Source organism: Oncorhynchus gorbuscha, linkage group LG14, assembly GCF_021184085.1.
Source record: "Oncorhynchus gorbuscha isolate QuinsamMale2020 ecotype Even-year linkage group LG14, OgorEven_v1.0, whole genome shotgun sequence".
Classification (NCBI taxonomy): Eukaryota; Metazoa; Chordata; class Actinopteri; order Salmoniformes; family Salmonidae; genus Oncorhynchus; species Oncorhynchus gorbuscha.
Window position 1 is genome coordinate 29,764,411 of NC_060186.1, and position 13,058 is coordinate 29,777,468.

Consider the following 13,058-nt stretch of genomic DNA (forward strand, 5'->3'; position numbering starts at 1 on the left):
ATGGAATGTAGGCCTATACTGAACACCATACATTGGCTGTTACTGTAGGCTGAATGACAGAACAGCTATTTCCATGATAAATGTTATGAGATGCATTTTCTCCTTGGTTCTTGATGGTAGGCCACTCTGGTAGACCTACATTATGATCAAATAGCCACAGAAGCCTACTTGGCCACTGTTAAAACTGTAACTTAAATTGTGTACAGCCTCAGGGTTCACAGTAAATACGCTCGCTGGAAGTTGCACAGAATTTTCCTAACGTTCAAGTTTGCCCTCAGCTTACCTTGTGGGGGAAGTAGAATGTCGTAGTCTGAGGGCGTCCTGTTGTGGAAGGGACAGAGGGCGGCACGAGCTGCCCCAGAGAGCAACACCCCCGATTCACAATGCCCACCTGAGAATCACAAGGACAGGTTAACGTGATCGGGAATGGCAGGCTAGGCACCAACTGCTCATAAACCGAAAGCATACTGCAGCAAAACCATTTTAGGCCGGTACCTCCTCTTTCTATGTTTAAGATTTTACTCTGTGGTGGTATTGGCCAATGGATGGACACAAGAACGCATTCGTGGATCGCACACACATGCACACACTCGTGGGGATGATGATGATGAAGATGACACTGAGCCCTAAGTATTAACAACAGTGTCAGCTTTGATTTCTTTCACACAGAACACTTCCAGTAACAAGCAGAGCCAACTACTGGTAGATCAGGTCCAGAATGTGACATCACCACTTCAGCCTTACCAGACTCAAAGGGCTTGTGCTTGTTTTCCCCTGCAGAGGACTCCGAGGACCCATTCTCCAGATTTCTGATTAAAAAAAGGTAAAACATAGAGAGATATTACATTGGTTCCCCATTAACATTTGTCCATATATTTTGGGGTTTTTACCAACTCAAGACTCTTTATACTGCACAGCACCCGCGCTTTGCTGAGTAACAGTTGAAATCCAGCTTGATCCAGGAATTCATTCTTACATTTGGCAGCTTTTTCACTAATTTATTGTATCTCTATTACAGAATAAAAAGTTACGTCCCAAATGGCACACTATTCCCTATGGGCCCTGGGCAAAAGTAGTACATTATTTAGGGAATAGGGTTCCACTTGGGATGCATTGTCTGTGCTGGTACCTGTTAGGGATCCGGACGGAGACGCAGACTGGGGAATGGGATAGGCACACCGGGTAGGATGAAGGGATCTGATACTCGTCTTCAACACGCTCGGTTGTTCCTCTTGCTCTCCCAACACCAGGTGTGGTGAAAGGATTGAGGTGTCTGGAAGACAAAGCAACCATTTTACATTTTTAGACCACGCAGGTTTTAACGATAAAGTATAGATTTTTCCAAACAAACTTCCATTGTGCTACAAATATAGTATCAGTCAAAAGTTTGGACACACCTACTCATTCAAGGGTTTTTATCTTTATTTGTACTATTTTCTACATTGTAGAATAATAGTGAAGACATCAACACAATGAAATAACACATATGGAATCATGTAGTAACCAACATAAAAAAAAAAAATCAAAATATATTTTATATTCTTCAAAGTAGCCACCCTTTGCCTTGATGAAAGCCTTGCACGCTCTTGGCACTCTCTCAACCAGCTTCATGAGGAATGCTTTTCCAACAGTCTTGAAGGAGTTTTCCAAATGCTGAGCACTTGATGGATGCTTTTCCTTCACTCTGCGTTACAACTCATCCCAAACCATCTCAATTGGGTTTAGGTCAGGTGATTGTGGAGGCCAGGTCATCTGATGCAGCACTCCATCACTGTCCTTCTTGGTCAAATAACCCTTACACAGCCTAGAGGCGTGTTGGGTCAATGTCCCGTTGAAAAACAAATGATAGTCCCACTAGGCGCAAACCAGATGGGATGACGTATCGCTGCAGAATGCTGTGGTAGCCATGCTGGTTAAGTGTGCCTTGAATTCTAAATAAATCATTGACAGTGTCACCAGCAAAGCAAACCCACACCATCACACCTCCCCCTCTATGCTTCACGACGGGAACCACAACTGCAGAGATCCTCCGTTAACTTACTCTGCGTCTAACAAAGACACAGCGGTTGGAACCAAAAATCTCAAATTTGGACTCATCAGACCAAAGACTGATTTCCATCGGTCTTAATGTCCATTGCTCGTGTTCCTTGGCCCATGCAAGTCTTCTTCTTATTGGTGTCCTTTAATAGTAGGTTCTTTTCAGCAATTCAACCATGAATGCCTGATTCACGCAGTCTCCTCTGAACAGTTGATGTTGAGATGTGTCTGTTACTTGAACTCTGTGAAGCATTTGGGCTGCAATCTGAGATGCATTTAATAAAAATAACCTATGCTCTGCAGCAGAGGTAACTCTGGGTCTTACTTTCCTGTGGCGGTCCTCATGAGAGCCAGTTTCATCATAGCGCTTGATGGTTTTTGAGACCGCACTTGAAGAAACTTTCAATGTTCTTGAGATGTTCTGGATTGACTGACCTTCATGTCTTAAAGTAATGATGGACTGTTGTTTCTCTTTGATTATTTGAGCTGTTCTTGCCATAATATGGACTTGGTCTTTTACAAAATAGGGCTGGCTATCTTCTGTATACCACCCCTACCTTGTCACAACACAACTGATTGGCTCAAATGCAATAAGAAGGAAAGACATTCCACAAATTAACTTGTAACAAGGCACATCTGTTGATTGAAATGCATTCCAGGTGACTACCTCATGAAGCTGGTTGAGAGAATGCCAAGTGTGTGCAAAGCTGTCATCAAGGCAAAGGGTGGCTACTTTGAAGAATCTCAAATATATACACTACAGTTCAAAAGTTTGGGGTCAGTTACAAATGTCCTTATTTTTGAAAGAAAGCATTTTTTTTGTCCATTAAAATAACACCAAATTGATCAGAAATACAGTGTAGGCATTGCTAATGTTGTAAATGACTATTGTAGCTGGAAATGGCAGATTTTTATGTAATATTTACATTGGCGTACAGATGCCCATTATCAGCAACCATCACTCCTGTGTTCCAATAGCACGTTGTGTTAGCTAATCCAAGTTTATCATTTTAAAAGGCAAATTGAGCATTAGAAAACTCTTTTGCAATTATGTTAGCACAGCTGAAAACTGTTTGTTCTGATTAAATAAGCAATAAAACTGGACTTCTTTAGACTACTTGAGTATCTGGAGCATCAGCATTTGTGGGTTCGATTACAGGCTCAAAATGGCCAGAAACAAAGAACTTTAGACTCGTCAGTCTATTCTTGTTCTGAGAAATGATGACTATGCGAGAAATTGCAAAGAAACTGAGGATCTCGTACAAAGCTGTGTACTACTCCCTTCAAAGAACAGCAAAAACTGTCTCTAACCAGAATAGAAAGAGGAGTGCGAGGCCCCAGTGCACAACTGAGCAAGAGGACAAGTACAATAGAGTATCTGGTTTGAGAAACAGATGCCTCACAAGTCCTCAACTGGCAGCTTCATTAAATAGTACCCGCAAAACACCAGTCTCAACGTCAACAGTGAAGAGCTGACTCTGGGATGCTGGCCTTCTAGGCAGAGTTCCCCTGTCCAATGTCTATGTTCGTTTGCCCATCTTAATATTTTATTTTTATTGGCCAGTCTGAGATATTGTCTTTCCTTTGCAACTCTGCCTAGAAGGCCAGCATCCCGGAGTCACCTCTTCACTGTTGACATTGAGACTGGTGATTTGCAGGTACTAAACTTCACGACTTAAACCTGCTGTGTCAGCTTTTATTGCTGCTTATTTGGGAAATGACCTCAACAGTTCCGTGTGTGTGTGTGTGTGTGTGTGTGTGTGTGTGTGTGTGTGTGTGTGTGTGTGTGTGTGTGTGTGTGTGTGTGTGTGTGTGTGTGTGTGTGTGTGTGTGTGTGTGTGTGTGTGTGTGTGTGTGTGTGTGTGTGTGTGTGTGTGTGTGTTTTGTGTGCACAGATGTGGAGGGAGAGAAAGCTTCACCCTGTGGCCTCACTGTTCAGTGTCCAGCAGCTGCCATTATAGCTTCACTGCACTATTGCCCATAACATCCACTGTGAAACACAATAGAAAAATACCAAATCAAATGTCTTTGTCAGCTAAAAGGGAATTAGATATTCTGCAGCCAACATTCACAGAACCACTCTCAATCATGACAGGACCCTTCAGCAACTATATTACATTATTGGTACAAGGCCATGTGTTTCAGCTGCAAAACACTAAGAGTGGAGGGGAAGAGGATGTAAGAGAAAAGGCCTGGAATTTGATGGATTTCCTGACTCCTCGATTAGGATCAAGTTTTCCCGACATACTACATGACCAAAGTATGTGGACACCTACTCGTCCAACATCTCATTTCAAAATCATGAGCATTATTAATTTGGAGTTGGTACCCCCCATTGCTTCTATAACAGCCTCAACTCTTCTGGGAAGGCTTTCCACTAGATGTTGGAACATTGCTATGGAGTCTTGCTTTCCATTCAGCCACGAGCATTAGTGAGATCGGGCACTGATGTTTGGCGATTAGGCCTGGCTCGCAGTCAGCATTCCAATTCGTCCCAAAGTTGTTCGATACGGGTTGAGGTTAGGGCTCTATGCAAGCCATCAAGTTTAATTTAAAGGTACATTTTTATCCCCTTTTCTCCCCAATTTCATGATATCCAAATTGGTAGTTACAGTCTTGTCCCAAAGCTGCAACTCCCGCACGGAGTCGGGAGAGGCGAAGGTTGAGAGCCATCTGTCCTCTGAAATACGACCCTGCCAAGCCGCACTGCTTTTTGACACACTGCTCACTTAACCCAGAAGCCAGACGCACAAATGTGTCGGAGGAAACACCGTACAACTGGCGACCATGTCAGCATGCATGTGCCGGCCCACACAGGAGTCGCTAGAGCGCAATGGGACAAGGTCATCGTGGCCAGCCAAACCCTCTCCTAACTCAGACGACGCTGGGTCAATTGTACGTCGCCTTATGGATTTCCCGTTCGCAGCCAGCTGCAACACAGCCCTGGATCGAACCCGGATCTGTAGTGACGCCTCAAGCACTGCAAGTGCCTTAGAACATTGCGTCACACCGATCTCGACAAACCATTTCTGTTTGGACCTAGCATTGTGCACAAGGGCATTGTCATGCTGAAACAGGAAAGGATCTGCCCCAATCTGTTGCCACAAAGTTGGAAGCACAGAATCATCTAGAATGTTATTGTATGCTTTAGCGATAAGATTTCCTTTCACTGGAACTAAGGGGCATAGCCCGACCATGAAAAACAGCCCCAGGCCATTATTCCTCCTCCACCAAACTTTACAGTTGCCGCTAGGCATTGGGCAGGTAGCGTTCTCCTTGCATCCGCCAAACCCAGATTTGTCCATCGGACTGCCAGATGGTGAAGTGTGATTCATCACTCCAGAGAACGTGTTTCCACAGCGCCATAGTCCAATAGCGGCGAGCTTTACACCCCTCCAGCTGAGGCTTGGCATTGTGCATGATGATCTTAGGCTTGTGTGCGGCTGCTCGGCCATGGAAACCCATTTCATTAAGATTCATTAAGATTCATTAAGATTTCATTAAGATTCAGTTCTTGTGCTGAGGTTGTTTCAAGGCAGTTTGGAACTTGGTAGTGAGTTTCTGCAACTGAGGACAAACAGTTTTTACTCGCTACGTGAATTTATAAATCTGCCAAATAATTCAAAAAAACTGTTTTTGCTTTGTCATTATGTGTGTAGATTGATGAGGAAATAAATATTGAATACATTGTAGAATAACACTGTAACTAACAAAAGGCATATCTACCTCAATTATCTTGTACCCCTGTACATCGACTCAGTACTAGTACATCCTCCCTGTATATAATCAAGTTATTGTTACCAATTGTGTATTTATTCCTTGTGTTATAACTATGTGTTTCTCTCTCTGCAGTGTTGGGATGGTCCTGTAAGTAAGCATTTCATTGTTAGTTTACACCTGTTGTTTAGCTTCTTAGCAAAGAGCAATTTCTCAAGCAACAATTTTGCTAGAACTGTCTGGTAGTGGTCTAGGAGGGGAAAACTGAAAACTAGCTGGTATTGGCAAAGGTTTGGAACTCTTTCTTATTGGTATATTCACAAATTTACCACCTGGTGATGTCAGCAGGCAGGCCAAAACTCCCACGAAAACAGGCAGAAATTTCAGGCGGTGTTTCAAACAGCTCTTACACTAAAAGGGCATTATTATAATTTTCATAATTTTATAGTATTATTCCAACCTCATAGTGTGAAAATATATATAAAACACATATTGTACACCCATTCATAAAGCTTGCCCGCAAAAATTAACAGACTAACAGAAAATCAATAGTCAATCTTTCAACGTATGTGTGTGTGACAGTATTGCGGGAGAGACTCACTTGTGGCTGCTGTTGAGAGCGGGCAAGGGAGCGGAGTGTCGGAGAGGAGGAATGTCGTACTCATCACTGACATGGAGACCATTTGAGTAAGGCTGCAGACAGACATACAGACCAAGAGAGACACACAGACTGACAAGAAGGAAACACCAGTATACAAAAGTGCACAAGAACAAAGTCTACGGTAATCCACTTATTTTCATTCACACAAGCAATCTCCATAGACAAACATTGGCATTAGAATGGCCTTACTGAAGAGCTCAGTGACTTTCAACTTGACACCATCCAACAAGTTTCTGCCCTGCTAGAGCTGCCCCGGTCAACTGTGTAAGTGCTGTTATTGTGCAGTGGAAATGCCTAGGATCAACAAAAAAATCGTAGCACGTAAAAATCGTCTGTTGCAACACTCACTACCGTCAGCACAAGAACTGTTCGTCCGGAGCTTTATGAAATGGGTTTCCATGGCCAAGCAGCCGCGCACAAGCCTAAGATCACCATGTGCAATGCTAAGCATCGGATGGAGTAGTGTAAAGCCTGCTGCCATTGGACTATGGAGCAGTGGAAACGCCTTCACTGGAGTGATGAATCACGTTTCACCATTTGGCAGTCTGACAGACAAATCAGGGTTTAGCAGATGCCAGGAGAACACCACCTGCCCCAATGCGTAATGCTGACTGTCAACTTTTGTGGAGGAGGAATAATGGTTCAGGGGTAATGGTTCGGGGTAAGCCCCTTAGTTCCAGTGAAGGGAAATCTCAACGCTACATCATACAATGACATTCTAGACGATCCTGTGCTTCCAACTTTGTGGCAACAGTTTGGGGAAAGTCTTTTCCAGTTTCAGCATGACAATGCCACTGTGCACAAAGCGAGGTCCATACAGAAATGATTTGTCGAGATCGGTGTGGAAGAACTTAATTGGTCGGCACAGAGCTCTGACCTTAACCGAGGACAGACCCCATCGAACACCTTTGGGATGAATTGGAATGCCGACTGCGAGCTAAGCCTAATTGCCCAACATCCGTGCCTGACCTCTCTAATGCTCTTGTGGCTGAATAGAAGCAAGTCGCCGCAGCAATGTTACAACATCTAGCAAAAAGCTTTCCCAGAAAACTGGAGGCTGTTATAGCAGCAAAGGGGGGGACCAACTCTATATTTTTTTTTTAACCTTTATTTAACCAGGCAAGTCAGTTAAGAACATATTCTTATTTTCAATGACGGCCTGGGAACAGTGGGTTAACTGCCTGTTCAGGGGCAGAACAACAGATTTGTACCTTGTCAGCTCGGGGGTTTGAACTCGCAACCTTCCGGTTACTAGTCCAACGCTCTAACCACTAGGCTACGCTGCCGCCCCATGATTTTGGAATGAGATGTTGAACGAGCAGGTGTCCACATACTTTTGGTCATGTACTGTCGACACCACTTTAGCTTCCAAACCTACTCAGCCAGAATTCAATCCCATTGCAGGTTATAGCCATTGCGGCTTTGAAAGACCATATCTGATTGTGCGGACATATGCAGAATTTACCAGGAATGAGATCTCCGAATTGAATCCTGGCCTTAAACTGCAGGCCACAATAATTGCTCCCACAGTTGATTTCTTCAAACCAAGCTGCTTACCTATTGCAGATTCAATCTTCCCAGCCTGGTGTCTACAATTTTGTTTCTGGTGTCCTTTGACAGCTCTTTGGTCTTGGCCATAGTGGAGTTTGGAGTGTGACTGTTTGAGGTTGTGGACAAGTGTCTTTTATACTGATAACAAGTTCAAACAGGTGCCATTAATACAGGTAACGAGTGGAGGACAGAGGAGCCTCTTAAAGAAGTTACAGGTCTGTGAAAGCCAGAAATCTTGCTTGTTTGTAGGTGACCAAATACTTATTTTCCACCATAATTTGCAAATAAATTCATTACAAATCCTACAATGTGATTTTCTGGATTTTTTCTCTCTCATTTTGTCTGTCATAGTTGAAGTGTACCTATGATGAAAATTACAGGCCTCTCTCATCTTTTTAAGTGGGAGAACTTGCACAATTGGTGGCTGACTAAATACTTTTTTGCCCCACTGTATATCCCCCCAATAGAATTACCATACTTTAATGATGACAGCTTCTCCATCCTAGAGGGGGAGATCAACAATTTCCAGGCCCAGGGACATGTTTTTATTTTTTTTGCGCAGGCTTTACACACTCCAATAGTCTCTCATTCACAATTTTTACAAGCACTTGATAATGCCTCGAATTTCACATGTCTTTTGTGGGCATGCGTTGTGCCCTTCTCCCTGAGTGCTGCACAATCCGAAGTGTCTCTCACTCACACGGATATCCTTCAAGTGATCGGGTCTTTCTCACAGGCTACAAGTTAAAACAGACACATCGGGGACGCAACTGCATGCGTCCTAGTTTTTATTTCACCTTTATTTAACCAGGTAAGCTAGTTGAGAACAAGTTCTCATTTACAACTGTGACCTGGCCAAGATAAAGCAAAGCAGTGTGACACAAACAACAACACAGAGATATACATGGAATAAACAAACATATAATAATACAATAATACAATAGAAAAAGTCTATATACAGTGTGTGCAAATGGTTTAAGGAGGTAAGGCAATAAATAGGCCATAGTAGCAAAGTAATTACAATTTAGCAAATTAACACTGGAGTGATAGATGTGCAGATGATGATGTACAAGTAGAGATACTGGTGTGCAAAAGAGCAAAAAAGTACATAAAAACAATATGGGGATGAGGTACGTAGATTGGGTGGGCTATTTACAGATGGGCTATGTACAGCTGCAGTGATTGGTTAACTGCTCATATAGCTGATGTTTAAAGTTAGTGAGGGAAATATAACTCTCCAGCTTCATCGATTTTTGCAATTCGTTCCAGTCATTGGCAGCAGAGAACTGGAAGGAAAGGCGGCCAAAGAGGTGTTGGCTTTAAGGATGACCAGTGAGATATACCTGCTGGAGCACGTGCTACGGGTGGGTGTTGTTATCGTGATCAGTGAGCTGAGATAAGGCGGAGCTTTACCTAGTATAGACTTATAGATGACCTGGAGCCAGTGGGTCTGGCGACAAATATGTAGCGGGGGCCAGCCGACTAGAGCATACAGGTCGCAGTGGTGGGTAGTGTAAGGGGCTTTGGTGACAAGACGGATGGCACTGTGATAGACTGCATCCAGATTGGAAGCTATTTTGTAAACGACATCGCCAAAGTCGAGGATCGGTAGGATAGTCAGTTTTACGAGGGTATATTTTTGGCGGCGTGAATAGGAAGCAGATTCTAGATTTAATTTTGGATTGGAGATGTTTAATATGAGTCTGGAAGGACTTTACAGTCTAGCCAGACACCTAGGTATTTGTAGTTGTTCACATATTCTAAGTCAGAACCGTCCAGAGTAGTGATGCTAGTCGGGTGGGCGGTTGCTGGCAGCGATCGGTTGAAAGCATGCATTTGGTTTTACTAGTGTTTAAGAGCAGTTAGAGGCCATGGAAGTAGTGTTGAGTGGTATTGAAGCTCGTTTGGAGGTTTGGTAACACAGTGTCCAAAGAAGGGTTAGATGTATACAGAATGGTGTCGTCTGCGTAGTGGTGGATCAGGGAATCACCCGCAGCAAGAGCGACATCGTTGATATATACAGAGAAAAGAGTCGGCCTGAGAATTGAACCCTGTGGCACCCCCATAGAGACTGCCAGAGATCCGGACAACAGGCCCTCCGATTTGACACACTGAACTCTGTCTGAGAAGTAGATGGTGAACCAGGTGAGGCAGTCATTTGAGCAACCAAGGCTGTTGAGTCTGCCGATAAGAATACGGTGATTGACAGAGTCGAAAGCCTTGGCCAGGTCGATGAAGACGGCTGCAAAGTACTGTCTTTTATCAATGGCGGTTATGATATCGTGTAGGACCTTGAGCGTGGCTGAGGTGCACCCGTGACCAGCTCGAAAACCGGATTGCACAGCGGAGAAGGTACGGTGGGATTCGAAATGGTCAGTTATCTGTTTATTAACTTGGCTTTCAAAGACTTTAGAAACACAGGGCAAGACAGGGCAGGGCAGGTCTATAACAGTTTGGGTCTAGAGTGCCACCCCCTTTGAAGAGGGGGATGACCACGGCAGCTTTCCATTCTTTAGGGATCTAGGATGATACGAAAGAGAGGTTGAACAGACTGGTAATAGGGGTTGCAACAATTACGGTGGATAATTTTAGAAAGAGAGGGTCCAGATTGTCTAGTCAGGCTGTTTTGTACGGGTCCAGGTTTTGCAGCTCTTTCAGAACATCTGCTATCTGGAGTAGTAGCTGCGGGGGGTGGTCTAGCCAGGAGGAAAGCACGGCCAGCCGTAGAGAAATGCTTATTGAAATTCTCGATTATCGTGGATTTATCGGTAGTGACAGTGTTACCTAGCCTCAGTGCAATGGGCAGCTTGGAGGAGGTGCTCTTATTCTCCATGGATTTTACAGTGTCCCAAAACCTTAGGAGTTAGAGCTACAGGATGCAAATGTCTGTTTGAAAAAGCTAGCCTTTCCTGACTGACTGAGTGTATTGGTTCCTGACTTCCCTGAACAGTTGCATATCGCGGGGACTATTCGATGCTAGTGCAGTCCGCCACAGGATGTTTTTGTGCTGGTCAAGGGCAGTCAGGTCTGGAGTGAACCAAGGGCTATATCTGTCCTAAGATCTAAATATTTTGAAATGGGCATGCTTATTTAAGATGGTGAGGAAATTACTTTTAAAGAACGACCAGGCATCCTCGACTAACGGGCTGAGGTCAATATCCTTCCAGGATACCCGGGCCAGGTCGATTAGAAAGGCCTGCTCGCAGAAGTGTTTTAGGGAGCGTTTGACAATGATGAGGGTGGTTGTTTGACAGCGGACCCATAGCGGATGCAGGCAATGAGGCAGTGATCGCTGAGATCCTAATTGAAAATAGCAGAGGTGTATTTGGAGGGCAAGTTGGTCAGGATAATATCTATGAGGATGCCCATGTTCGATGATAATTTGTGAGAGATTGAGGGCATCTATTTTAGATTGTAGAACTGCCGGAGTGTTAAGCATATCCCAGTTTAGGTCACCTAACAGAACGAACTCTGAAGATAGATGGGGGAAATCAATTCACAAATGGGTTCCAGGGCACAGCTGGGAGCTGAGGGGGGTCTATAACAGGCGGCAACAGTGAGAGACTTATTTCTGGAGAGATTCATTTTTTTCATTATGAGCTCGAACTGTTTGAGAATAGACCTGGAAAGTATGACATTACTTTGCAGGCTATCTCTGCAGTAGACTGCAACTCCTCCCTCTTTGGCAGTTCTATCTTTGATGGAAAATGTTGGGAATGGAAATCTCAGAATTTTTGGTGGCCTCCCTAAACCAGGATTAAGACACAGCAAGGACATCAGGGTTGGCGGAGTGTGCTAAAGCAGTGAGTAAAACTAACTTAGGGAGGAGGCTTCTGATGTTAACATGCATTAAACCAAGGCTTTTTCGGTTACAGAAGTCAACAAATGACAGTGCCTGGGGGCACGCAGGGCCTGGGTTAATCTCCACATCACCGGAAGAATAAGGGGGAGTAGGATGAGGGTACGGCTAAAGGCTATCAAAACTCGTCGTGTGGTGCATTGGGGTCAGATAATAAAAGGAGCAGATTTCTGGGTGTGGTAGAATAGATTCAGAACATAATGTATAGACAGGGGTATGGTGGGGTGTGGGCGCAGTGGAGGCAAGCCCAGGCACCGAGTGATGATAAGAGAGGTTGCATCTCTGGATGGGCTAGTTAAGCTGGGTGAGGTCGCCGCATGTGTGGGAGGTGGGACAAAGGAGGTATCTGAGGCATGTTGAGGGGGACTAGGGGCTCCGCAGTAAACTAAAACAATGATAACTACCCTAAACAACAGTGTTCAAGGCATATTGACATTTGAGAGAGACATAAAGCGAGGCATAAAGCAATCACAGGTGTTGATTGGGGGAGCTAGCTAAGACAACAACAGCTAATCAGCCACGACAACAGGTAAAATGGCGATGAATGGGCAGAGGGTCAGTTAACTACACACAGGGCTCGAGTTTGAGGCAGGGGCCGACAGATAAACAAAAAATAAACTAAATGGAGTACCGTGATTAATGAACAGTTCAGCAGGTATCAGCTATGTAGCCAAGTGATCATAGGGTCCAGTGAACAGCAATAGATGGAACAGGGAAGAGGGAAGCCGCGGGGTAGTCGTTATTACGCTAGCACGCGGGAGACACTGCGTTTAAAGTTAGCAGGTCGGGGTAAGTAGAAGCGTCTGCTCCAACGCCTAGCAAAGGCCTGTTGAGGGGACAGCGGATGGAGTTACGTCGGCGGAAAAGTTGTGGTGGTATGGCAGGGCGCCGTGTCAACATAGGGTCCGGGCCAGATGGCGAAAGAGGTATTGTAGTTGTAGTAATTTCGTTTGCTAGCTGGGAGATGCACCTGGCTCGCGGCTAACTGGTGCTAGCTTCGGGGCAGGGGCATTAGCCACTATAGCCACTCGGTAGCAGCTAGCTAGCAGCGATGATCTGATGGAAAGGTCCAGAGCTAACGGCAAGGATCAGGTGGAACAGTCAATTCTAGCTGTGTTAGGGGTAGGGTCCGGGAGGCATCAGCTGAGTAGCCGAGTGATCAGAGAGTAGGCCGGGAGTTGGGCCTGGCTCAGGGCTAGCTTCGGGGCTGGGTCACTTGGTGGCAGCAAGCTA

General features: G+C 44.7%; 1 protein-coding gene across 4 annotated transcripts in view; it reads right to left on the reverse strand.

The window, feature by feature from the left end:
* cblb (Cbl proto-oncogene B, E3 ubiquitin protein ligase) overlaps positions 1 to 13,058 on the reverse strand; it is a 175,281-nt gene that overhangs the window by 11,887 nt on the left and 150,336 nt on the right. For 3 of the 4 annotated variants that reach the window (XM_046297737.1, XM_046297736.1, XM_046297735.1), the window contains 4 exons: positions 6,356 to 6,447; positions 1,130 to 1,273; positions 745 to 809; positions 284 to 391 (listed from right to left, as the gene is read on the reverse strand). In XM_046297737.1, the coding sequence (XP_046153693.1) occupies positions 284 to 391; positions 745 to 809; positions 1,130 to 1,273; positions 6,356 to 6,447 (409 nt within the window). Of the gene's footprint in view, positions 1 to 283; positions 392 to 744; positions 810 to 1,129; positions 1,274 to 6,355; positions 6,448 to 13,058 lie in introns of those variants that run through there. The other variant, XR_006831710.1, reaches the window with a different exon arrangement.